The 24,932-nt window shown below is 55.3% G+C and overlaps 2 protein-coding genes across 6 annotated transcripts; both read right to left on the bottom strand.

Annotated features, from left to right (window-relative positions):
• Positions 1 to 371: 371 nt before the first annotated feature.
• SCARF1 (scavenger receptor class F member 1) lies at positions 372 to 11,197 on the bottom strand. The gene is made up of 11 exons (XM_088658152.1): positions 10,980 to 11,197; positions 8,952 to 9,013; positions 8,747 to 8,848; positions 7,742 to 8,267; positions 7,335 to 7,556; positions 6,823 to 6,951; positions 6,625 to 6,728; positions 5,006 to 5,120; positions 4,012 to 4,136; positions 2,837 to 2,977; positions 372 to 2,358 (listed from the first exon to the last, which is right to left on the bottom strand). Exons 1-11 carry the CDS (start codon positions 11,090 to 11,092, stop codon positions 1,394 to 1,396), a joined length of 2,604 nt encoding a protein of 867 aa, XP_088514278.1. The 5' UTR covers positions 11,093 to 11,197; the 3' UTR covers positions 372 to 1,393.
• Positions 11,198 to 12,797: 1,600 nt separating this feature from the next.
• RILP (Rab interacting lysosomal protein) lies at positions 12,798 to 23,929 on the bottom strand. Of its 5 annotated transcripts, none has more exons than XM_088658154.1 (9): positions 23,333 to 23,925; positions 22,517 to 22,640; positions 22,126 to 22,200; positions 18,781 to 18,902; positions 18,381 to 18,572; positions 17,962 to 18,113; positions 17,018 to 17,140; positions 16,240 to 16,329; positions 12,798 to 15,040 (listed from the first exon to the last, which is right to left on the bottom strand). In XM_088658154.1, the coding sequence occupies exons 1-9, from the start codon at positions 23,606 to 23,608 to the stop codon at positions 14,869 to 14,871; spliced, it is 1,326 nt and encodes a 441-aa protein (XP_088514280.1). In that variant the 5' UTR covers positions 23,609 to 23,925; the 3' UTR covers positions 12,798 to 14,868. The 5 variants fall into 5 exon arrangements, with proteins under 5 accessions (XP_088514280.1, XP_088514279.1, XP_088514282.1 ...); XM_088658153.1 differs by having other exon boundaries at positions 18,381 to 18,578; positions 23,333 to 23,905; XM_088658156.1 differs by lacking the exon at positions 22,126 to 22,200 and having other exon boundaries at positions 23,333 to 23,906.
• Positions 23,930 to 24,932: the final 1,003 nt, after the last annotated feature.

Genomic DNA, 24,932 nt, shown 5'->3' with positions numbered 1-24,932 from the left:
GCCTTGCTCTGGAAATATTTTGGGAGAGTGCTTGACAATTAGAGCAAAATGCAGCCGTGTTTTGTAACTGGGACTGGGCATGACAGCATCTCTTTTGCACAATTGTGCTGACTCTTGAACCAGTCATGAGTGAGTGCAACTCAAAGTGCCGCTTTTGCATTTCAAAGCACCATCAGCCTAGGTGGCCAGGATACTTAAATGGATATTAGAATTATTGTGCCTGAGGCTCTTTTGGAGACCCCACTCCCCACCCCCAGGTTTAAGGCATGCAGTGACTTTAGAAAGGGTCTTCTTAGTCTTGCCCCCCCCCACTCCACTTTGCTTTTGCTCTTGGAACCAGCTGATAAAATGTCTGTTTGTTCACCCCAGGCTTTTAAAAGTTGTTAGTTTTACATTTTTATGACTAACATTTATCACTGCCCAGTTTTACTGTTGGGCTGTGTATTATACTATCCTGTTTTTACATTTGCTTTTGACTTCTTGTATGCTGCTGTCAGGGTTCCAGCTGCAGAGCAGCTAATAAATCTCTTTAAGTGGAAATAATATAATACTATTCAATAATAGTAATAATCTGGTTTTGATTCCAGGTATATCCCCTGTGGAGCATCCACACCAAAACTGGCGCCATGACGCTCAGAATATTCTGCCAGGGAAGCGTAAACATTCCCCACCAGGGAAATCAGGAGAGATCCGCTATTCTCCGCGTATTAAGGACATGAAGAAACTTGGCTCAGCTTCATAGAGGTCAGTTCTGGGAGAATTCAGAGTTCAGGAGGATAAAGGATGTCTGTGCAGGGGCTCTTTGCAAAGCCAAGCATTTCCTGGATGACTGAAGAGACTGCAGGTGAGCCGGAGGGGCTTCCCAGCCACTTTAGGTGTGTGATATTGGAGAGCAAGGTCCCAGAGGAGTTTCCAGCAGTTGCTAGGTTCTAAAGCCGGTGAGGAACTCAGGATAAAAAGCAGGGATTGGCGCCAAGGGATGGAAAGGGTTTGCGTATGTACGTGTCACTCCTTTTATCTCTGTTATTTTAAATCGGCCTTTCACCAAATTGACTGCAAGGCTGCTTCCCAAGAAAGAAAGTTCAATGTTATAAAACCGCATGGCGGCAACCCAATACAACAAAGCCATACAATGCCTGCAAATTAAATCAGACAAGTAGATATGCAGAAGTTCGTTCAAAAGCTGTGACTTGAGAACCAGCAGTCTGAGCCAAGAGGGGCTCCTTGGACTCTCCTGGCCCCTTGTTCAAGTTGCCACGGGGCAGAGTTCTGCTGGAAGCAGGAGAGGAGCATCAGGTGGAGCCACGGGGCCCTTTCCCGGCCTTTTCCGTGGCTGGCTCTCCTCCAAGTGGCTTCCCTGAAGGTTCTTGGGCGTGGGGTAGGTTCTAGGTGTCTAAGGAGAGCTAGACCACCCGGAGACATTCTCATACTTTGGCTCTTGCTCTTCCTTCTCCAGCAAGGGGCCGCCTCCGCCTCCTCCAGCCGCCACCTCAGCCTGGCTGTGGCTGCTGGGTGACTCGCTGCTGCTGCCGCCGCTGCTGCCGCCGCCACTCTCTCCACCAGCAGGAGCTCCTGGCCCCCTGGCAAAGCCCTGGGGCTCAGCCGCCTCCTCCGGGGTGCTGGCTTCAGCACAGAGCATGGTGGCAGCCTCCTGGCCAGTCCCCCCTTGGGGCAGCAGCCTCCCGGCATCCCCCTCGGAGTCCAGCAGCACTCTCCTCCGTGGCGGCTTCTGGAGGAGGCCCTCCAGGCTCCTTCTCCTTGGCCGCTGCTGCAGCTCCTCCCTGGGCAGCTGCTTGGCCCTCTGCAGGCTCCCCAGCCGCTGCAGGACAGCTTGCACCGGCCCCTCGCTCCCCGCCTTGCCCACGGTCACGTAGATGGTGGTGACGCCTGGGCTCTTGGCCTGTGCTTTGGAGGCAGCCTCCAGGGCTTCCACTCTTTGGGCCACATGCCGGGAGCTCTTCCCCCGCTTCCTGTGGCCCCCGGAGCTTCTCCTCTGCGTGGAAGAGGAGGAGCACGGTCTGTGGCTCCCTTCCTCCCTACCACCGGGCTCCACGTTCTCGTAGCATCCCCCCGGTGACTCGCCCATCGCAGGGAGGCCCTCCTGCCCAGCAGGGTCCGCTGGGGGCTGCTGCAAGGAGGTGGCCCGGGCTGAGCCCCAGGGGGCCTTGGCCTTCCAGGTGGGGTTCAGGGCCTCCGTGGAGCCTCTGGGGCTCTGGGAGATGAACCGGGTCCCTTCTGCAAAGGAGACGGAGGGGCGCTTGGCCTTGGCAATGCTGGAGGTGCGGGGGATGGCAAAGGGCTCCGAGTTCAAGGCTGGCTCCTCCGGGGGGAATCCTGGCTGGTGTTTAGTCCTGGCCGCTGAAAGAAAGGGGTGTAGGCAGTTTTATTTTTCTAGAAAAAGAGGTGCTGGAAATCACTGTGAATGTCTTAGAATGGCAATTGCCCCCACTTGAGAGGTGCTGCTGGGACTGAGTTCTGGTGAGTTCCAGCTGAAAAAGCCCTGGGTGGGTTCTATCCAGATCCCAGCCTTTATCCAGATCCCTTGTAAGATCAATGTTTGTGTGCCTTTTCTTTCGGCCTGTGAGTGAGGGGGCCGACCTGGGGGTCAGGGAGGCGATTTAGAGGGGTGGCCCCCTCCCTCAAAAATCTAAATGTCCCCGTCATCTGGGGCAACAAAGGTTTCCAACCCACTCCTACAGACCATTTCATTGTGGCTGAGCATGTGACTCAGTAGCTGGGGTCTTGGCAACTGAACTGTGCCACACTATGCCCCCCCCACCTCACCAGCCTTCTAGGGGGGCCAATGAGGAGAAGGGAGCAGCACTCACAGCCCTACCTTCCTGGGCAGGAGAGGCTGGGTCCTCATGGTCCTCATCTGTGTCGAAGGAGGAGGAGAAGGAGCTGTCCGAAGGCCAGGCGGCTGACGGGGGCTCAATGAAGCTGGGGTTGAAGGGGATCTCGGCGTCATGGTGGGAGACTGCCCAAAGCGAGGGAGGAAGAGGGGGGGAGAGAAAGAAACCCCAAGAAGGAGAGGGGGAGGGCAAGAGTTTTGATCTGCAGAACTGGCGCCACTAACAACTCCCACCCAACTTGGTCCTCTGGAACTCCCTGCCTCTTGATGTCAGGCAGGTGCCTCCACTGCACTGTTTCTGGCTCCTGCTAAAAGCATTTTTGTTTAGGCAACGCCTGTCCAGATGATTAGAAAGGCTGGTGCCAGTTTTAACCTGTTTTTAGTCTATCGTTATTACAACTTTTTAGAAAGATTTCAATTCAAGTTGTTAGCTTTGTGTATTGATAATTTTATTGTTTTATCCTTTTAGTAAACCTCTTTGAGGCTTTTCTCTTCTTACAATGAAGCGGGATATAAATTTTTATGAAAGAAATAATAAATTAACCAGAGTTTAGAGCAAGGCACAAAGAGGAAGGTTCCCAAATCCTGGATCTCTAAACCACAGGCCTTTGCTCAGCATCCATCCATTCTCCTTCCCAGGCTTTGTTGCCCCACAGATCTTTGGGGGGGGCATTGCTCTGCAGTAGCTCAGCTCAGGAGCACCTGCCCCAGCTCTTAGGACAGCAAGTGGGGGGGGGGCTCTCCACTGTCAAGTTGCGTGTAACCATAGATTGAAGCTGCCTTCAACTAAGTATACACTTGGCTCAGTATTGCCTGCACCAATCCTCTTCACCTTTGGGCCTCTGTTGGGACTACAACTCCCATCATCCACAGGTGGCTTAGCCAAGGATGATGTGTTTTGTAGTCCAGCAGCTTCTTGAGACTCCAGGTTGAAGAATGCTGTCTGGCAGCTGCTCTCCAGGATTTCAGGCAGGGGACGTTCCCCTCATCCTCACCTGGCTACACTGGCGGGGATTGAACCCAGGACCTTCTGCATGCAGAGCAGCTGTCCTGTCCCTGAGCCGTGTGACCCTTTCTTACTTCCAAGGGGCACCAGGAGGCCAAGAAGCCGGACGAAGCCGTTCACAAGGCGGCAGCAGCAGCCCCCGGCTGCATCTCACCTGTCACACGTGGGAGCTTGTAGCCCCCCAAGGAGAAGCAGGGCAAGGTGGGGCTGAGGTTGGCCAATGTCCCCAGAACGTGATGCTTCACGCGGGAGATGGGGTCTCCCTCCACAGCTGCTGACCTGGGGAGGGAGCAAAGAGAGGGAGCCAATTTCACACAAGGAGGGGGTTGGGCATTGTGCAAATGACAAGCAAGGGGGAACCCCCCGCCCCCGCCGTTTCCTATGCACAGGTGGGGCCCCCTCTCCTGCTGCTGTGGGGCAGGGAGTGCAGCTGGAGAGAAGACACTCAGCAGTTCCTTTTCCAGCTCCAGGTGCGGTTTCTGACCCAGTTCTCAGTCTCTGAGGTGGTCAGCCTGTCCGTAGGCTCTGGCTCACAGGACCAGATCCTCCTCCAACAGTTTATGCTTTGTGGAATACCGCCAGCACATCAGAAATCAGTGTGGCAGATCTCCCCTGGATCTCTAATGGGAGCAGCGGCTCTCCAGGGATCATACAAGGGCTTCTCTCAGCCCTGCTTGGAGGGGCCATTGGAACTTAACCTTCTGCATGCACAGCAGGCGCTCTGCCCCACTGAGCTGTGGTCCTTGTCTTAAAGCACAGACAGTACGCCATCTAGAAGATGAGTATTGCCTGCTCTGACTGGCAGCTCTCCAGAATCCCTGGCAGAGAAGGGTCTTTTCGCCGGCCACCTGGACCTTTTAAGCTGGAGGTGACACTGGGACCCTTTGCTCAAGTGCTCTAGGCCTTCCTTTGAAAAAAAAGAAAGCATGTTTCTAGTCCACATTAGGATTCTAAGTACGAGGCTGGCTTAACTGTTTCTCAAGACTGCTCCCCCCCCACTCCACTCCACCACACACACACACACACACACACGCAATTTCCGTTGCCAGACGGTGTCAGCACCCCAAGCAGAGGCTGTGTACAGCAGCTGGCACATGGCTGTTGCTAAACAGAGTGTCGGGGTTCTTCCCACAGCCTGATATCAGTACCTGGTTTCCATTGGGGTGGACTCACAGCAGCAGCAGCAGCAGCAACACATACAGAGGAGGACGAGGAGAATCAAAGGGGTCAGGATTCCTGCTAAGAGGGCTGCTTGGTTCTGCCCTTTTGGGGGAGACAGAGCAGTCAGAGCAAGGGAAGAAGCCCCCCCTCCACCCCAGCAGCTCCTAGATGATCACAGAAGCAAGGCCTGGCCGTGCTGGAAAGCAGGGGGGGCCTATATAAAACACACACACACCCTTTCCTCCAAGGAGCTCAAAGTGTCCCATGTGGTTCTCCTCCACCCTCCCTCTTTTATTTTCACAACAATCCTGTAAGGTTGGCTGAGAGGGGTGGCAACTGGATCAAGGCCCCTCCAGTGAGCATCATGATGGCTGGGTGGGGATTTGAACCCTGGCCTCTCACAGGTCCCAGTCCAACACTCAAAGCCGCCACCACCACCCCCGGCTGCCTTGCTCAGTGGATGCATCGGCAGCGCTGCTTTTCTTGGTGCTCAGCCCAAGGGACATGAGGGGCCATATCCTGGTGCACCATTTGCCAATCCTCTGCCTGCAAAATATACAGTAGAAGCTAAGCATGGTCCTGTATGCTCAGTTGTTAAGAGTGTGGCGCTGAAAACACCAAGGTTACAGGCTGGATCCCTGCAGGGGACAGCTGCCTAGTCCTGCATTGCAGGGGGTTGGACAAGAGCATGGGTCCCCAAACTAAGGCCTGGGGTCCAGATGTGGCCCAATTGCCTTCTAAATCCGGCCCGCGGACAGTCCGGGAATCAGCATGTTTTTACATGAGTAGAATGTGTCCTTTTATTTAAAATGCATCTCTGGCTTATTTGTGGGGCATAGGAATTCATTCATATTTTTCCCCAAAATATAGTCCGGCCCCCCACAAGGTCTGAGGGATAGTGGACCGGCCCCCTGCTGAAAAAGTTTGCTGACCCCTGGACAAGAGGATCCTCAGGGTCCCTTCCAACTACAGTTCTGTGATTCTATGTTCTATCTCCCCTTATCAGAGGCCAGTTGCTTGTACTGTAATTGCAGCTGGGGAGAGTGTCTCTCTGCCACGCTCAGTCCTGCCTTGCAGCCGTCTGATTGGCCCCTTTTGGCCTGGTCCATCGAGATCCTGGCTCTCCTCAGGTTCAGTGGCAGAGATACATGACATTTGCATGCAAGGCAAAGGGTCAAATTGCCACTGAAAAAACCCAGAAGTCCCTTTATTATTAAGAGCAACTAAAACATCACAAATTAGGGAGCAGGCTGTTGAACCCCACCAGAACCCTTCCTCAAGCTGGATATCAAGTGGGGTGACTTGGTACTGAGGCCGTCATGCCTGCTTGGTCTAAAGGTCATTTTGGATATAGAGTCTTAGAAGGGGGGTGGTTTAGTAAGAAAGAACGTCCACTTTTCTGCAAATTTAAACCATTTCCATTGTGAGAAGAGGGTGCTTATTATGTTCTTATGGAGCCTCCAGGTCCAGAGGCCGTCCACCTAGATTCCTGGGTTCTTTAGGATATTTGGGGAACAAGAAAGCAGGATACCGTCTTTGATGGGGTCCCCTTTTGGCCTGACTCAGCTGCTGCTTCTGGGCTCCCTTTGTGCCCTTAGTGACTTACCCCACTGGCAGTCCCCAGTCACAGGGTGACACAGGCCACCTCCGCACTGGCAGGGCTCTGAGCAGTTGGGGCCGTGAGACCCTGCAGGGCAGGTCCAGTTGCAGCTGCAAAGGGAGAGAGAGGAGCAAGGCTGGGAGGGGGAAGCCCACATCTCTTCCTCCTCACCCCGACTGCTCCACAACCCCCCCCCCACTTTACCTGGTACCCCAGAACCCAGCCTGGCACACGCAGGCCCCAGAGGCCGGGTCGCAGCTCCCGTTGAAGCAGTCTGGGCAGACAAACCGGCATCCATCTCCAAAGAAGCCCTCTGGGCAGGAGAGCTCACACCTGCAGGGAAGGAGGCAGGCAAGGGGCCGCGGCTCAGCAGCAGGACAGCTGACGTGGTATGCAGAAGGTCCCGGGTTCCGTTTCCAAGGGCATCTAAGGCACCCACCCACAAACTAGTGGCAGCTGGTGCCCATTGGGCCTGGTAGGGGGGGAGGCAGGGAGCCGAGGAGGAGGTGGCACCAGAGCCTGTGAGGATGGGGGGGATTGCAGGGGTGGCCCCTCTGAGCAGCTTCCACCGCACTGGCTTGCCCTCCCCCCTTGTCCTTCAGCAGGGGCTGCAGCACAAGCCCCAAGGAGCCCCTCTCCTTCCCCAGCTGCCCTCCCCCCACTCCAGGCAGGTCAAGACCACTTCCCCCACCTGAGCGGCCCCCCCATGCTCCCACCTGGCACCTGTGAGTCCTGCTTTGCAGCTCCGGCATTCCCCCGTCTCTGGGTGGCAGCTCTCTCCTTCCCGGCAGCCAGGAGGGCAAAGCAGGGCACAGTTCTCCCCATGGTGCCCCGGTGGGCATGGCTGCTTGCAGTGGGTCCCGTTCCAGCCTGGGTCACAGGCCGGGCACGATCCGTCCACGGGAAAGCAGGCCTTGAGGTCCTGGCAGTGGCCGCAGCTGTGGGGAGAGGCAGGATGCGGAAGAGAGGAAGCGGGGGCCCAGGAGCAGGGCTCCCCAACCCTGCCCCCCAGACACACGGCTGGGGTTGTGTGGGGCCAGTCTCAGCCCTAGCCACAAACCCCCAGCTTGCATGTATTCCTAGAAATATTTGCATATATCACGGCAGCTTTCGGCCAGCTTACCTTTGCATGCACTGAAGCCCGTATTTCCCAGCAGGGCAGGGCTCCCTGCAGCTGTCGCCCTGGTAGCCGGCGTGGCAGGTGCACCGCCCGTCCTGGGGGGCACAGGTCCCGTGCAGGCACTGGCAGCTGGCCTGGCAGGCTGCCCCCCACTGCCCCGTGCGGCATTCGCACCGGCCGGTCTCCTGGGCGCAGGGGGAGCCATGGCAGCTGCAGAGCGAGGAGCACCTCCTGCCCCACCAGCCGCGGTGGCAGAGGCAGCGGCCCGTCACGGGGTCGCAGCGGGAGCCAGAGAGGTTGCAAGGGCACTGGCGCCTGCAGTCGGGCGCCCACCAGCCTGGCTCGCAATGGCAGACCCCGGTGAGGGGGTCGCAGCGGCCTCTGGGGCCACACGGGCACACGGACTGGCAGAGGGGGCCCCACCACCCAGGGTGGCAGCGGCACTCTCCGTTGGCCGGGTCACACTTCCCGTTGGGGTGGCAAGCGCAGCTCTCTTTGCAGTCCGGACCCCAGTACTGGTCGGGGCAGCCTGGAAGGGAAGGGCAGGTGGTGAAGAAGCAGCTCTCCAGGGTTTCAGGCCAGAGCTCTTCCCTCTGCCACAGAGCAGTGTCTTCTCTCCCCATAAAAATAAAAGAGGGTTCTAGTCCTTGTGCTTCTGAATGAAGGGTTGACATGGGAACTTGGAAGCTGCCTGATTTCAAGCCATTCTTCTGTCTAGCGCAGTTCTGCCTGCACTTGTCCACTGTGTGGGGGCCCCATTGAGCTAAAGGCAGGGAGCCCAGCAGTAGGTGGCGCCAGAGAGCCAATGAGAGGCACAGCCCACCCCTGGACTGTTTCCCAGTCAGAAGGCAGGCAGGTGGGGGTTGGCTGAGGTGGTTGGGGCAGAGCCCCATTTGCCCTCCTGGACCAGATGGTTCGTCTGTCTGTCCCTTAAGAATCTCCCAGCCCTCTCCCACTCTGTCTGCCTGTGCCCCCCCCACCTCACCTCACCCTGAAGCCAGGACTCACGTGCAATGCAGTTGGCCCCAAAGAATCCAGGCCGGCAGCGGCAAACACCCGGGCGGACACAGACTTCACCCTCCCGGCAGGCGTCTGCTCCTGTGCAGAGTGCTGGCCCCAGCATGAAGGAGACAGAAGGAGGCATTCAGACAAGCCCTCATAATTTCTCGGGCAATGAGAACCGAAAGGGAAAGGGAAAGGTGGGCATGCTCACCAGCTGGGCACTCCTGGCCCTCCTGTTTCCATCCTGGGCAGCAGGTGAAGACTGGCGGGTGGCTGGCAGCGGGGGTTGGGGGGGGGGACAGAAAAACAGACAAACAGCAAACAAAAAGGCACCCTGCTGGGCTGCAGTTTGGAGAGTCATAGCATCATAGAATTGTAGAGGTGAGAGGTGCCCAAAGCAGCAATGAAGGGGCCCCCCACTCTCTGGTCCCCCCCCTCCCCAGCAGCACCACCCTCCGCTGGCAAAAGTACCCAGGAAGAGCCGCAGTTTGATGGCGCCATCTATTATGCAAAGGAGCGTCTCCACTGAGATCCAGCTCTGAGGGCTTCTCGGTAGTGGCACCCGCCCTGTGGGACACCCTCCCTGCAGATGTCAAGGAGACATTTGTAACCATTACTGTAGAAGGCAGCTTTTTAATGTGTAATGTTTTATTACGTTTTCATATAAACTGGAAGCCACCCAGTTGTTGTTGTTATTATTATTATTATTATTATTATTATTATTATTATTATTAACAACTCCCACAGCCAGTAAGAACAGGCCTGCCTCTTCCCCCCACCTTTTGTCTTTGAAGTTCACTTTTCAGCTTTCTCTGTTTCCAGACTGGTCACTTTGGCCTACTGAGCCCAGTAAGGAAACGGAGCCTGCCTTGAGCCTGTATTGCAGCGGGTGGGACTAGATGACCCTTGGGTGTCCCTCCCAGCTCTACAGTTCCATGATTCTTTATTACAGAACATGTCACCCAAGGGGGCTCCACTCCCTCCACTTTGAGTTTAGCTATCAATTGGCAGGGGAAGCTTTGCAAGAGGTCCCTTGCTGGCTCTGCGGGTGACCCTTAAATGGGGGGGGGGACTGTTGTTGCCTTCCAACTCAGTCCTAGCAGGCCAGCAGGGTCAATGGTCAGGGATGAGGATGGGAGCAGAAGCCTCCTCCTCATCTGGGGAAGGGGGGGGGCACACAGGCTCACGGCCCCTGAATGAATGTGCCCATAGTAGAGAAGTGGTTTTCTTTCTGCCTCCTTGGGCTTTGAACAGAGCAGTCCTGAACTTAAATAGACTTCAGTATGAATGGCAGGAAACTGAAAACACAATAGTGGGGGTGGGGGAGAGATTCAGAAGTGGGAAATGCGCCTCAAGCAGAGGGCACGGCATGGGGCCCACACTCTCTGCCCCCACCCCACAGCTCAGGGACACAGAGCATCTGCTCCGCATGCAGAAGACTCAGGCCCCAGGATCAGGCCCTGGAAGCCTCTCCAGGAAAGGATGGGAGACCGTGTGCGAAGCAACAGAGAACAGCTGCTAGTCAGTGTAGGCAATAGCAAGCTGGGTAAGCCCAAGGCTGTATCCTCTCAATCCAGTCCCTTTCCACACAACCCTGAGGAGCAGAATTTCATCTACAAGGGAAGGGTTGTAGCTCAGCGGCAGAGCAGGAGGATGCAGGTCTGATCCCTTAAGGCAGTGGTTGCCCCCCTGGTCCCTACCGCCCACTAGTGGGCCTTTCAGGATTCTAGGTGGGCAGTCGGGGGTTCTATGGCACAAGCAGAACCCTCCTTCCATTGAGCCCTGGTGGGCGGTAAGGAAATTTTACCATGAAGAAATATGCATTAGTGGGCGGTAGGTATAAAAAGGTTGACTACGCCTGCCTTAAGGCATCCTGCTTTTAAAAGGGGACCAGTGATGGGGGAAACCCAGCGAGTAGCCTGAGACCCTGAGGAGCCGCTGCCAGTCAGAGCTGCCAATACTAGGCTAGATGGACCAAAGGTCCAACTTGGTAGATGGCAACTCCCTATACTATGGAGGCATGCTTTGCATGCAGAAGGTCAGTCCCAGGTCCAGGCACCCCCGTGGCACCTCCAGGTGGGCAGTGATGGGGGGAAGGCCCTTCTCTGCCTGGATCCTGGAGAGCCACAGCCACTCAGAGAAGGCCATGCTAAGCAAGATGGACTGGGGCTCGCCTGACTTTCCCAGCCTGGAAGCGAGGGACCCTCCACCGCGCGCGGGGGGGGGGGGGCTCTCCTACCTGCTGGACCTGCAGACGTTTCTCCCACTGGGGTCCAGGTCAGGGCTGCTACTCCCGTCCCCCAAGCCCAGCGCCTGGAGGCAGAGGAAGAGCGGCAGGGCCCAGCGCTCCATCACCCTCCTTAGGGAGTCCGGCTAGAAAGACTCTCTGCCTGGTCGGCTGCCGTGGCCACCACTCCTGGGCCGCCTCCTTCCTGCGCTGCTTCTGCAGCCAGCGACACTCTCCCGCCCATTTCCTCCTTGGGTTTTCCTGAGGAAGCAAACTGGTAGGTGGGTGGAGGGGCACAGAGGGCAAGACCAGCAAAGGAACGGACACACATGTGCCCCTGGCTATCTTTAGCCGAATGCGGGAGGAAGATCAGGGCAAGCTGCTTCTTGGGGTCGAGGGAAGGGAGGCATCTCCTTCCCCCAGTGTGTCTGGTGGTCCAGAAACCTTCTCAAGGGTGGCTGTGATTTTTGAGTGGTGACTCCAGAACGGTGCTTCTTTGAGTCTCAGCCTTCCTCCCAGCCCTCAGGACAGGCTCTAGGAGGGGGCTCCATGGATGCATCTAAGGAACTGGCACAACCCAAAGTCCCACAAGGAAGAGGGGAGTCAAGGCCGCTGTAGGGTCTTTCCTGTCCGTTCCCTCGCCTTTAGCAGAGCTTCATGTCAGCAGATTAACAGGAAACACCTTTTTCCTGCTCCAATGGATGCTTTGCGCAGAGACAGCCCCCCTGCCGCCGCCGCCACCTTTGCTGCTTGAGGACTCGCGTCCGGCCAGAGTCTGTCTCCCAGGCTTTTCTGCGTTGCAGAGCTAAAACCGGCCCACCCGTCAACACCTCTTTCCAGGAAAATCTGTGAATTGTAGGGGTTTGGGTTTCTTTCATTCCATGCATTTGTTTGTTACATTTCTATGCCACTCTTCATCCAAAGATCACAGGGCAGTTTACAATAGAAAAACTCAAAAATACACCCCAACACACACACACACACACACTGTTTCATAGGTTGTTTAATTAGTCAAAGGCCTGGGAGAAGAGGAATGTTTTCACTGGGCACCTGAAGATCTGTAATGAAGGCACCAGGTGGAACCTCCCTGGGGAGAGCATCCCACAAGCGGGGAGCCACCACAGAAAAGGCCCATTCATTCTCATGTTGCCGCCCCCCCCCCGACCTCTCACAGAGGTGGCACACGAAGGGCCTCAGGTGGTGATGGCAGTGTCTGGATTGCTTCATCTGGGGAGAGGCGGTCCTTGAGGTCTTGCGGTCCTGAGCTGTTGAAGGTTTTATAGGTCAAAAGCAGAGTCAGAGGTGGGCTCCAGGAGAATGGTGGGATGTGCTTATTCTATGAATGCTCTCAAATCCCAGCCTTTCTTAGAAAAGGGGGAAATGTTCTGCTCCATGCTCATTGATTCAACTAGCAGCAGCTGTCAAACTAAATTGGTTTTATTGTATGCACAAAGCCAAAAACACATGCATTTCACAGATGGTTTCATAATCACTCGGCAACCTTACCCTGCTTTGGCTAAGGTGTGTTGTGCCACCATTGACAGGTAACCCTTCCGCTGGTTTATAAACATTAGATTGGGCATGAGAAGGCATTACAGCCACGCACATCCTCCCTTGCAACAAGGGTTTCCCTCCAGACGGTCAGTATTTTGTGAGGCAGATCAAAGCACAAATGTAGGTTTACACAGTTATCAGGTATGAAAGCACTCTGCTGCAATTGACGTTGTTGTTGTTGTTGTTGTTTAAATTGACTTATTGTAATTTGGAAATCAATAGAGAATTGTGATGTGGGATGAACAAATGATTAACAGACAATACCCGCCAGGCAGATCAGGAGGGAAGCTCATTGTCTTTTATTATTATTATTAAAACAAAACTTTGTTGATTTTACACAAAATTACAGAAATAAAAACACAAAAATGAAACTGAATCTATAAGTAAAATAAACACTTATAATAGCTTCAATACATTCAAATCCCCAATATATGCTTTATATTATTATTATTATTATTATTATTATTATTATTATTATTATTATCCCTCCTGCTCATTGTCAAATCACCACACCACAAACCAGAATTAATTAATCAGAATTTAGCTGCAATTCCTGCATTGCAGGGAGCTGGAATTGAGGACACTTTGGGTCCCTTCCAGCTCTACAATGAAATGATTCTAATGGTTAAATAAAGAGTAGGCAGAATGCATTCTCCGTATAGGGTTGGGGCAAGGAAATCAGAAAGGACGCTCCATAAATAAGTCATTTGGAGGCACCCTAAATTTGGAGGGAATCCTGGTGACAGTGTGAGGATCCCCCCAAAACACACAGACACACACACTTTCTGCAATGCCCCCACCAGCCCTTCACTCATCTTCTGCATTTCACCAATGGACTGAGCTAGATGGACCAATGGTCTGATCCAGTCCAAGTCAGCTTCCTATATGATATGATATGATAAATTAATTAACCCACCCATCATCCTAAGGTCCCAAGGCAGGCTGCAAAAATTAAAACACCATCTATCTTTCTATCTATCTATCTATCTATCTATCTATCTATCTATCTATCTATCTCTATATCTATTATAAAAATACAGTTTAAAACAACTTTCCATCACAGAAATAAGGTGGGTCCTAAAAATACACATCTCCAAAATGTCCAAAGAATCCAAGGGTGAAGAAATGCACCTGCAGCACTGTCCAGTGAAGGTGCCAGGCACACCTCTGCTGGGAGGGAGCCCCCCAGCTCAGGGATCGCTACCCCTGGCAGCCGCCACCCCCCCAAACCTCTGAGGGCCCCCTCTGCCAATCATTGCACCTGGAGGGAGGGCCTGTTCCTAATGCATAGACCAGATTCTTGACTAACTGAGAACTCAGATCACCTCTTGTAAAAATATATGCAAGGACTTCCAGCCCCCCTTCAGGTTCTCACCCTTTGTACCTCCACCCCCTTCATTCAGATTTGCATCAGAGCGCAGGCTTTGGGTGGCCAATGGAGAGCAGGCCCTTTTTCCTGGGGGTGCAGGTGGCACCCCAGTTGTGCCATAATAAATCCCCCCGGCTGGGGCTAACACAACTTTAATCGACACCATGGGATTCTCCTGACCTTTAACAGGTTGATGTGGGCCCACTCCCCCCGCCCCCCCCCGCATGTCTCAGTCTTTTACTGGCTCCTGCTTTATTCGCTTTCAAAGGCTGACATTTTAACTGCAATGTTTGTTAACTACCTTGAGGATCTTCTTGTGCAATATAAACCCATCTCTCACAAAAACAAATCACATTCCCCAAACGTGTGCAAATTATACGGAGGAAAGAGGTGGATGGAGGAGGGATTCCACTTTTTGCTTTAGGTTTCAAACTGTGCTTCACGGAGTCAGGAAGATTTTGAGGCGTGCTTCATCTAAGGGCACTTTCCTACGTGAGATTCCTGGTTCAAGTGTGTTCAAAGCAACGCTTCTGCCATTCACACATCAGCGGGGGGGGGGGGAGCCCTTGAAGGAGCCCAGGCAAAATCAGCCCCCCAGCAAAGCTGACGGGAAAAGCAGGTTCACATTCCCCCAGCTCTGCAATTCAGTTATATCAGTGCACACACACATCTTCTCCAAATGGGCAGCTTGCTCCCCCTGCCAAGCAGAGCACACCATGCAAGAATGAAAAACCTCTGCGCCCCTCCCCTCAGCACCAGCAGACCACTGCCAGAGACACCTCTGAGTGGCTGTGCTGCAGGCCTGGGTTCAAGCGGGTGCCGGGCAGGACTCTGCAGAGTCCCACGAGAGGAGCCTTCTGCGAGGCTGCCTCTCTCCCTCCCTCTCCAAGGCTGGAGCAGCGACCTCTGTGAGCCTGCCATCGTTGTGGGGTCAGCCCGGACAGGGCGCTGTTGTGGGTTCAACCAGCAGCGTCTGGCTCAAGGGAAGGGCGAGGGTCCACTTGGGGGGCTGAAGCTGCAGGAGGCCTCCCTCCCTCCCTGCTCCTCCTCCTCCTCAGGACCCACATCTTGAGGGTCAACTATCTCCCAGGCTCCAGGGCAGTCTTCTGGCGAGCTGCTTTTGCTGCTCCCACGATACCAGAGGCCAAAACTGCAGGCAGAGAGAGAGAAGAATGAGAAAGAGAAAGAGAAGTGGAGTTTGGCAGAGGCCGAGAAAAAATGCCCCACAGAAGAACCAGGACATTCGCTTTTGAGTGGAGTTTTTGCACCTTCGATTAATTTCACTTCTACCATTTACTGGATTATTAGAGTTTGTGATTGCTGGCTGAAATTTTGCGTTTTTTAATTTCTTTCTTGTGTGCTTTGCTGTACATGTTAATTTCTATTTTTATGCTGTGAAACCACTCCAAGTTCTCATGCAGAAAAAGAAACATGATAGATATAAATAATAGACTGATTGGTTGGGTGAGAGTTTGGAGGCAGAAATGCCGGATGTCCAGCCCATTCCCCCAGCTGAGGTCATATGGGAAGGAGGGCGCCTCTCACCCCCTAAGAAACATCCCAGGAGCCCACAGCAGCCGGGTGAGGCCAGAGGGCACCCATCTAGTCCGGCCTCCTCTGCTCACAAGCAGGACCTGAAGGCAACAGCTATTCTCCCCACTTGCAATTCCCAGCCATGGGTATTCAGAGGCCCTGCCTGCTTGTGCTGCCCATTACGACTAGCAGCCAGAGAGCCTCACCCTCCGGTGTTGTTGTGGGAATAAAAGGGGAGCAGAGAACCATGCATTCCTCATTGTGCTCCCAGGAGGAGAAAAGTGTGATATATAAAAAAATCTTTGTGTTTTTTTTTTTAAAGCAGGTGCAGTATGAAACTGCTAAGGTTGTAGCATGATTAAGCCATCTATGAGAACTCAGAACAGATTCCCTCCAGATGTTTTGGGCTGCACCTCCCCGTCAGCCTAGCCCCACAGTGCCAGGGCCGGGGGGAGCTAGGGTCCAAAACAGCTGGAAGGCACCAGGCTTGAAAGGTTTGTAAATGCAAAATCATCCTTTGCAGGCTCCTGACTCTTCTCCAGCCACTGTGATCCAGCTTCACTCAGGCTGATTATACTGGAGGCTGCCTTCAAATTAAACCTGTTTAATTCTGAATTTAAGATCGCTGTCTGCCGCCCAGCAGCTCTCCTCCTCCTCCTCCTCCTCCTGAAGGCTCTGCAGGCTTGGACTGGCTGGGGTCGGTTTGCTCTCTCTGTGCAAGCTGTCCTCCTGCCCGGCTGCTCTTCCAGAGACGGGTGCCCCTCCCTCTCACTCCAGCCACAGCAGCCACCCCTCTGCCAATGGGGCTCCACTTACAAGCTCCGGATCTTGGACTCGGGGAGGCGGCTGTCCACACAGTCCGAGCCCATGGGGGACCCCAGCCACACGCCCTCCTCCTCTTGGTCGCTGGGAAGAGAAAGGTCAGCCCATCAGGTCTTTGGCCAGTGGGACCCGAGCACAAACTGGAACTGGACGTTTGCAGAGCCAAAGCAGGTTGAAGAAGCGCTCTGTCGCCTGAGCACAACCAATTCCTGTGCTGCTAGATCCTTTGGGTCCCCTCCCAACTCTGCAATTCAGTGACACCAGCAGAAGGACCTTTTAGCCAGGGCAATGGGGTTGTTTTTTAAAGAAGGGTGGGATATAAATTTAATTGACGACAATAATAATGTGTACCACAGAGGCTGGGAGCTTGAGGCTGGGGAAACCCAGCCAGATGGGCGGGTTAGAAATAATATATTATTATTGTTACTACTACTACTACTACTACTACTAACTACTACTACTACTACTCTGGTTGATGTTGGACTGCAACTCCCATCATCCCTGACCATTGAGCTGCTGGGAGTTGGAGTTCAACAGAAACCGGAGGACCAAGGTGAGCCATCTGTGAGGAAGTGAAGGATAGAGTGCCCTGCTCAGCGAGACGCTCTCAGTCCCCGAAAGTCAGTCCCAGCCAGGCCTGTCCCAGGGCATCCCCAGTGACCCGGGACCAGGAGCTTCCTCAGCCACCGGCTCTTCCTGCCAGAGTCCCAGGTCGGCCAGACACATGCCGGCCCTGCAAATATTCCCCAGGCAGTGGAAGCAGGAGACTCACCTGCTCAGGGGCTCCTCTGCTGTGCCCAGCATCTTGGCCCGGATCTTCCTGCGCTGCTTCTTGATGGTGGATTTCACGGCGTCCAGGAGGAGGCTGGGAATCCGCTCATCATTCAGCAACTCCCTGTGGGAGTGAAGAGAGGCAGGAGGATCTCAGGAGAGCCTTGGAAGGAAGGAAATCGACTCTTCCCACCAAAGGGAGACAGAAGGGCCTGCGCCACCCTCCCGCCCAGGGATCTCCAGGGCTCGGGAACACAGACGTTGGAAGCGGGAGGAATCGGGACAGGGAAAAGGAAGGACTGCTTTGCATGGCTCCTTGTTAAACTGTGGAACTCCCTTCTGCAGGAGGCAGTGATGGCCACCAACCTAGATGACTTTAAAAGGGGATTAGACAAGTTCACAGTCTCAGGCCATCCATGGCTACTATCTGCAATGACTGATATTATTGATTTAGCATTTCTGTTGAATTTGTAAGTCGCTAAGTCATTTTTACGACATCCAACAGTGTTCCAAACATCCATGTCCTTCCAGATGGTCTTGAGCTCCCACAGCCAGCAGTCAGGCTTGATGGGAATCAAGAAGAGCCCAGCGGCTGGATCAGGCCAAAGAGAGTCCATTTAGCCCAGCCGCCTCTCCTCACAGTAGCCAACCAGATGCCCCCATGGGGAGCCCAGCAGCCGGCAGGACCAGGGGGCAACAACAACACTCTCCCCACAAGACCTGGATGGCCACAGGGTCCCTGCTTCTTAACCTACAGGAACCCGACTCTTGGATAAAACTGCACATCCCTCTGCTTTGGGATTCGGTCGTCCAAGAGCAACTGGCCAGTAGGACCAGCTGGCTCCCCCCTCCTCGCACCCACTGTAGGATCATAGAAATGCAGAGTTGGGAGGGACCCAAGGGGTCATCCAGTCCAACCCCCTGCAAAGGCAGGAATAAACTGACCGCTGGTAATAGGCCAGCTCCTCTTGCACCAGGAACAGGCTGGTCTTGAGCTCGTTGCGCTCCTGCAGGACCTGCTGCAGCTCTTCCTTGGAGTAGGACCTCCTGCCCTGGCCGCTGCCAGGAAGCTCCTCACCAGGCGCCACCTCCTGGTCCTGGGAGAAGGTGGGCAGAGGTCAGGACCCCATTCCACTAGCCCGGCCTCACGCCTCTCGCAGACCACCCTCTCTGGAGCCCATCGAGGGGGTCCACAGAGGGCAGCCACCACCAACTTCGTGCCACCCAGATATTTTGGGCATCTGGGCTGATGGAGCGCACCACCAGGTTGCCACAGGCTGGCATAATGCAAGGCTATTACTGCAAACCGCGGTATACCAGTATTTTTATAAGTCAAGACGTGGTTCTGGGTTACATCCTCTCACCGTGGCGCTAGTCCTCAAGGCCTCTTTTGCTGCCCCCGCAGACTCGCTCAGCCTCTCCACTTCTTGGCGGGCCTCCAGCAGGGCGCTCTCCAGCTCCTCCTTCCTCTGCAGGGCGCTCTGCAGCTGGGCCTGGACGATGGCCAGCTTGCGGCGAATCTCCTCGTTGACAGTCATGAAGCGGTTCAGCTGCTCCTGCAGCTGAGGACACAGGCACTGCTTTGCCAGGGGTGGGGCTAGATGACCCCATGGCCCATAGTGCCAGCCCCACACTGGGGAAGGGGAAAGGGGCCCTCGCACGCAGGACACAGCGCTGCTCTCACGTGCCGCAGGAATGGCGCTGAGCGCCTGACGGTCCCCTCCAGGCCAGCCCCTGCGCCTCCCCACCCTCACATCCCCTTACCGCCTCAGTGTCCCGGGCCTTGCAGAGGATCTCGTGGGCCTGGGCACGGATCTCGTCCCGCTGCTTGTCCACCACCTCCTTGAGGCGCAGCATCACCTCTTTCTCTCTGCGCTGAGTGCTTTCTGGACAAGGACGAGAGAGCTGAGTGGCGCCCCTGGGCGGACAGTCACAGCACCCACCACCCCCAGCTCTGACAGGGTCCTGGGTTGCCTTCACTAGCCCCAGACACTCTTCCTGACCTGGCATTGGCCCATGGGATTATTATTATTATTATTATTATTATTATTATTATTATTATTATTATTATTTATTATATCCCACCTCTTCCCTGGACTCAAGACGGCTTCCACAAATGGAAACAACCACACAGATAAAATCAAAAAAGCTAAAATCACAAAAAAGATATCCATTAAAATGCAATCAGGCCTTTTGTAAAATTAATATCAGGGAGACTTTTGGCCAATGCAAGTTCTCCCTGCGCTCAACTCACTTGCGTAGATCTCCAAGAGCAGCCACCACCAAGAAGGTCCCCTCTGAAGGTGGTGGGACTGAGAAAAGGGCTTCCCCAAAGATCTCAGAACCCAGGTAGGTTCATCTGAGGGAAGCGAGGCTTTCCGGGGTCCCTGCCGTCACCCTAGGAAGCTGCCTTAGACCAAGTCAGGCCATCAGGCCATGAAGGGAGGCAGCTCCACCAACCTCAGCTGGCTCGTCCATCCATCACCCACCCAGCTACTGAACAACCAGCCCAAGGCGTGGTCTTGGCTGTCCGCTTCCTCCTCTCCATCCTCAGTCAAGGACTCAACAAGGAGGAGAAGGAGGATGGGGACAAAACTGGAAGGAGTTGGCTTGGCCTCTCTTTGGACTTGATAAGAACATCAGAAAATCCTCCTGCATCGAGCCAAAAGGGGCCATTAAAGTCCAGCTTCCTGTGCTCAGAGTGGCTGACCAGGTGCTTCCAATGGGAAACCTGCAATCAGGATTGGAGCACAAGAGCCCTTTTCTGTGGCTTCCAGCAACTCTCTCTGACTGCAGAGGCAGAGTAGAGCCATAGTGGTTCGTAGCTGTCAATAGCCCTTTCCTCCTCCTCCTCCTCCTCCATGGATTTTTAAAATGCTCTTTCAAACTATCCAGATTGGTGGTCCTCACTGCCTCCTGCAGGAAGGAGTTCCACAGTGTAACTCTGCACTGTGCGAAGGACTTCCTTTGATCCTGCCCTGAATGTTCCCTGAATCTCCTTCTCCTTATTGCTTGATAAGAACATTGACGGGGGGTGTGCCTGTCTCTCCCCAGAGATGCAATGCAGGGCAGTAGATTTGGCTTGAGACTGTGCCTCCGTCACCACAAAACCTGCCCTGTTTGTAGATCCATCCAGCTGTTACAAAACACCCTAAGCCTTCGTTGACCTCCTTCCAGAGGAAGCCGAGCCTGGGAAACGCTGCTCCTGTTGAACTCTGCACTGCTTGGGGGAACTGGGGGTGACCGTGGACAGTAAATGGTTGAACAAATGCACAACCCTCCCTACTGCCGTGACACCCAGCCCAAGTTGCTGCTCAAAGCACACAGTCCAGCGGCAGCCAAGCCAACGCCTTTTCGTGGACCAGCTGAATGTCAAGGGTTTTCTCTTTTTCAAAAACAAGACAAGGAGAGAGGGAGGGAGAGAGGGAGGGAGGGGGAAAGTGCAGGCTGCAAAGGAGAAGACAGAAGCGCCCTGTTGCTGTTCCTCTCCTCTGCACCTACCCTCTCATCTGGGCCTTGACTTCAAGTTTCCTGCAGGGACTTCTGGGCTCATTTACCCTGAGGGGAGAGAGCGTCCAGCCTCTGAAGGAAGCTTTTTCAGCCTGGGGGCCACATTCCTTCACAGACAACCTTCCAGGGTCCACAGGCCAGTGGTGGGCGGAGCCAGGGGCTAAAGTGGGCGGAGCAACACAGATACAACTCCCACTCTTTTGTACAGGGCTGCATTCCAGCCACACAGAGGGCAAAGGCATCAACACATCCTCTCCAACCAGTCAAGCAAGAGAGATGTCACAGCTCAAGGAGACATTCCTTCGAGGATGGTGGGGATGAGGCTAGGCTGTGGCCTGAGGGCCAGAGGCAAAGGCCTGGAAAGCTGCATTCGGCACCTGGGTCTAAATTCCCCTCCCTTGTTCTAAACTCAAAGCAACAGTTTAAAAACTCAGAAGAGTGCTGAGGCACAAGAGTCAGAAGTCCTGTTCCTCCCTAGCAACGTCACAGGCACTAGCCAATAGCCACCCACACCCAGAGCTGTAGAGGTCCAGGGTTGCAAATTATAAGGTTATTGCATTATCTTAGAATGTTGTGTAATCATAGAAGGGGGCATGGCTATGATTATAATGACAGGACCCTGCACTTCTGAAGGGACACAGGTGGCGCTGTGGGTTAAACCACAGAGCCTAGGGCTTGCTGATCAGAAGGTCGGCAGTTCGAATCCCTGCGACAGGGTGAGCTCATGTTGCTCGGTCCCAGCTCCTGCCCACCTAGCAATTCGAAAGCAAGTGCAAGTGCAAGTAGATAAATAGGTACCGCTCTGGTGGGAAGGTAAACGGTGTTTCCATGTGCTGCTCTGGTTTTCCAGAAGTGGCTTAGTCATGCCGGCCACATGACCTGGAAGCTGTACGCCTGCTCCCTCGGCCAATGAAGCGAGATGAGCACCGCAACCCCAGAGTTGGTCACGACTGGACCTAATGGTCAGGGGTCCCTTTACCTTTACCTTACTGCCCACTACTGGCCAGCTAAAGCAAGTGAGGGCATCCAGTGGGCCTCAAACCCTCAGTGAAAACCGTGATCCTAAACCTCTACTGCCTTGTGGGAGATCTTCGGGAGAAGAAATGGCTAAGTAAACCCTACACAAATCCAGAGTGGAGTCACTAAGATGATCGGATGGCACCTTGTACTCCTCCTTCCAGCAACTCCTGCCGCCAAGCTGGTGCCAAACTGCTTTCCTTTGGACCACCTCGGGGGGGGGGGTGTCCTTGATATCTGAGCAGCCCAGGACCTTTAGACATACTGCGCAGGCTTGCACTCCAGGGAACTCACTTTGGTGCTGCTAATAAAAGTAGTAGGGGCACACTCCATTGTCTCTCAAGACAGACAGATGCCAACCAGACCAACCACAACATTCAGACAACTGCATTTCACACATTAAGTAAAGCAGGCCAGGTTAAGGGAGGGAGGGAGGGAATGCAACTGAATGCTGAGGAAATGTCACAGAAAAGTGTGGCATTCCTAGAATCACAGAATCATAAAGGTGGAAGGCACCCCAAGGGTCATCTAGTCCAACCTCCTGCAATGCAGGAGAGGAAAAATCAGATCTCTCCCAGTTACTTGCACTATAGTTGCTTGTTCTTGCTTGGGGGAGGCCCCTCCCGCCTGTCTCCTCGCTCTGGTTTCCTCCACGCCCTGGCAAGCCAAAGGAGCAGAAAGCAAAAGAGAAACAAGGTGCACACGAGGAAGCCATTAAAGAGGACACTGTCTTGGGCACTCCCGGGCAGGCAGCACGCAGCAAGTCATTAACCAGCTGGCAGCACCGTCTCCCACAGCCACATGGTTTGCATTTACACCAGTCACGAGGCAGGCGAGTTTCTGCTCCACCCTGGGAGATTCCCCCAGGCCAGGCACAACAACCCCACGTCAGTCCAAGTGCCAAGTGCTAAGGCACCTGAGCCGCGTGGCTGGTGCAGTCCCCTCCCCCCAGCCCGCCTCCCGTGCATCTCACCTTCCTGGGACTGGGTGCCTGCCAGCTGGGCCAAGAGGCGCTGGTTCTCTGCTTCAGCGTGGGCCAGGTGGCTCTGCAGGAGGCGCTCTCTCTCCTGGGCCTCAGCCAGGCGCAGCTCCAGAGCCTGAGGAAGAGGAAGGAAAGGAAGCTGGACCAGGGAGGGCTCAGGGGCATGTGGGGAGAGATGGAGGCAAATTGGCACTCTGTGGGCAGCTGGCAGCAGCTGGTCCTGGGAGCTGTTTGAGGACAGTCTGTGCCAGCCTAGTGCCCTCTAGACATTTTGAACGGCACCTCTCATCAGGCACCACCGGCTAGCAGGTTGGCAAAGGTGGTCTTATTAGGAAACCTCTTGGCAACTGGACTCAGGCAGAGCCACTTCAGGCAGAGGACAGGGAGGCAGCTGTGACCTAGCAATCGCCCCCCCCCCCTTCTTCCCAGGGGCACAAAACCAGCCTTGGCCTTCTGAGGATCTAAAACTGGGCGCACACAGAGAGGCCCTAGTGGAAAGTCCTGCACACAGCTGCTGAGCCGATCTGAGAAGGGAGCACGGACCCCCAAGGAACCCCCAAAGGTGCCTTTTTAGACGGCGTCTGCCGGCTGGTGCGTCCAGTGCAGTAGGGTCTAGGGAAGGTTTGCTGTTCCCAGCAGATGCAGGCGCACCAGCCGGCTCCTCTCCCGGCCTCCCCAACGTGCGCTTTGGCGCCCAGCTACGCTCCCTCTCCCCCTCCCGTTTCCACTCGGACAGTGCCAGGATCCAGCCCTCGAGCGCGTGCAGAGAGCCACCCTCCCGCTCCCGAGCTCGGCCTCGCCGCCCACCTGCGCCAAGTCCCGCGTCGGGCCCGGCGAGGGCTCGCCAGCCTCCTGCAGCTGCCGGCCCCGGCCCGGCCCCTCGGCCCGCTCCGGCCCGCCGGCAGCCAGCGCTTCCAGGAGCTCCAGCAGGCGCACCACCTGCGGCACCAGCCCGGCCACGGCGCCCGGCCCGAAGAGGCCCGACAGCCGCTGCAGCTCCGAGCCCAGCGCCCCCGCCAGCCGGTACACGGGCTCGGCAGCGGCGGCCGGCGCAGGCGCCCTCCGCTCCGGCGGAGCCTCCATGGAGCCAACGAGCGGTGGCCGCGCGGTGCCCCGTCCCCGGAGTCCCAGCCGCCGCCGCCGCGCGCCTCGCCTCGCCTCGCCTCCTCTCCGGGGCAGCCGCGGCCAACGGGGAGGCGCCGCGCCGCGCCGCTCCGCCTCCTGCCCGCCCGCCCGCCTGCCTCTCCGCCGGGGCGACTCGGGAGCGCAGAGAGCAGCGAGCGGCGGGCCAAGGCGGCCTGGCTGGCCCGGGACTTCCAAGCGCCCAGCGCCCCCGCCAGCGGACTTTGGGCTACTGTGACGGCGGCAGTGACGCAGCTCAGCCCCCGGGACTCCCTGCTGAGCCGAGGGAGGGAGAAGCACCCAAGGGTGCTGCTCTGGGGGTGCTTTTTTCCTTCGAGGGAAAAGCAGCGCGTAATTTTTCTGGTGGTGCCAGAATAACGCCGTCCGCATCGGCGGCAGAAATGCCGTGGGGTGTCCGCAACCTTTCCCTCCGAGGAGTTGACGGCTCCGCAGGGCTTTCCAATGCCCTTCGCTCAGGCCCTTGCCTGACACTCTAACCATTGCACTGCACTGCTGGCCATTTCCTGGCAAGCTTGTCCAACTGGTGGCAGTTAAGGGTAGGAGGCCCACCAGTGTTTCAGAAGGCAAAAAGCCCGGATGAGGCCCACCTCCCTCACCCAGTGTTCTGTTTCCCACAGCTGCCAAAGGGAAGCTTGCAAGCAGAACTCAGCAGCAGCCACATTATTCCCGATTGCAGCTTCCAGAAACTGGTGGTGGTGGCGGCTGCCTTCGGGTCTTGGCTTGCAGCCAGTTTCATTGCCCAGGGGAGGGTCTGGGCAGCAGGTGGCTTATGGGCAGCCCTGAGCAAAGGACCTAGAAGAAGTTTCTGTGTGGCAACAGCACTCTTCGACCATCTAACCCTGTACTACCTGCTCTGACTGGCAGCAGCTCTCTAGAGGAGCCTTTCGTATCAGGAGGCTTTCAAGTGGAGTTGCTGTTGGGGATTGAACCTTCTGCCTACCAGAGCCCCAATGCCGAGCCTCGGCCACTCTGTATATAAAGGAACCAGTCACTGAGCGACTTAGCTCAGTACTGCCAACACTGGCTGGCAGTGGCTCTCGAGGGTTTCAGGTGGGCCAGAGGGACGGTCTCTCAAAGCCCTACCGGGAGATGCCACACAGAGACTGACTTTGGGGCCTCCTGCATGTAACACCATCACAGAAATTAGGGCTTCATTTAACCTCCTTGAAAACTTTTCTGGCAATGGGATGTGACTTACATTTCTGCCAACCCCCTTGTGGAAGCGGGGAGGCTATTGAGCTCTTTGTTTTTATTGTGCATTTGT

Source organism: Zootoca vivipara, chromosome 14, assembly GCF_965207765.1.
Source record: "Zootoca vivipara chromosome 14, rZooViv2.hap1.1, whole genome shotgun sequence".
Lineage (NCBI taxonomy): Eukaryota > Metazoa > Chordata > Lepidosauria > Squamata > Lacertidae > Zootoca > Zootoca vivipara.
The sequence above is the reverse complement of the archived record's forward strand: the minus strand, read 5'-3'. Positions and strand labels throughout refer to the sequence as shown.

Excerpts from the sequence above, each read along its gene's own strand:
- SCARF1 (XM_088658152.1), bottom strand. The coding sequence starts at position 11,092 with ATGGAGCGCTGGGCCCTGCCGCTCTTCCTCTGCCTCCAGGCGCTGGGC. Across the intron at positions 8,268-8,746 it reads TGGGGCCAACTGCATTGCAC|GCTGCCCCGACCAGTACTGG; the intron begins GTGAGTCCTGGC and ends CTTCCCTTCCAG. Across the intron at positions 6,729-6,822 it reads GCTGGGTTCTGGGGTACCAG|CTGCAACTGGACCTGCCCTG; the intron begins GTAAAGTGGGGG and ends CTCCCTTTGCAG.
- RILP (XM_088658153.1), bottom strand. The coding sequence starts at position 23,608 with ATGGAGGCTCCGCCGGAGCGGAGGGCGCCTGCGCCGGCCGCCGCTGCC. Across the intron at positions 18,579-18,780 it reads AGGCCCGGGACACTGAGGCG|CTGCAGGAGCAGCTGAACCG; the intron begins GTAAGGGGATGT and ends CTGTGTCCTCAG. Across the intron at positions 17,141-17,961 it reads GAGCTGGCCTATTACCAGCG|GGAGTTGCTGAATGATGAGC; the intron begins GTCAGTTTATTC and ends TCACTCCCACAG.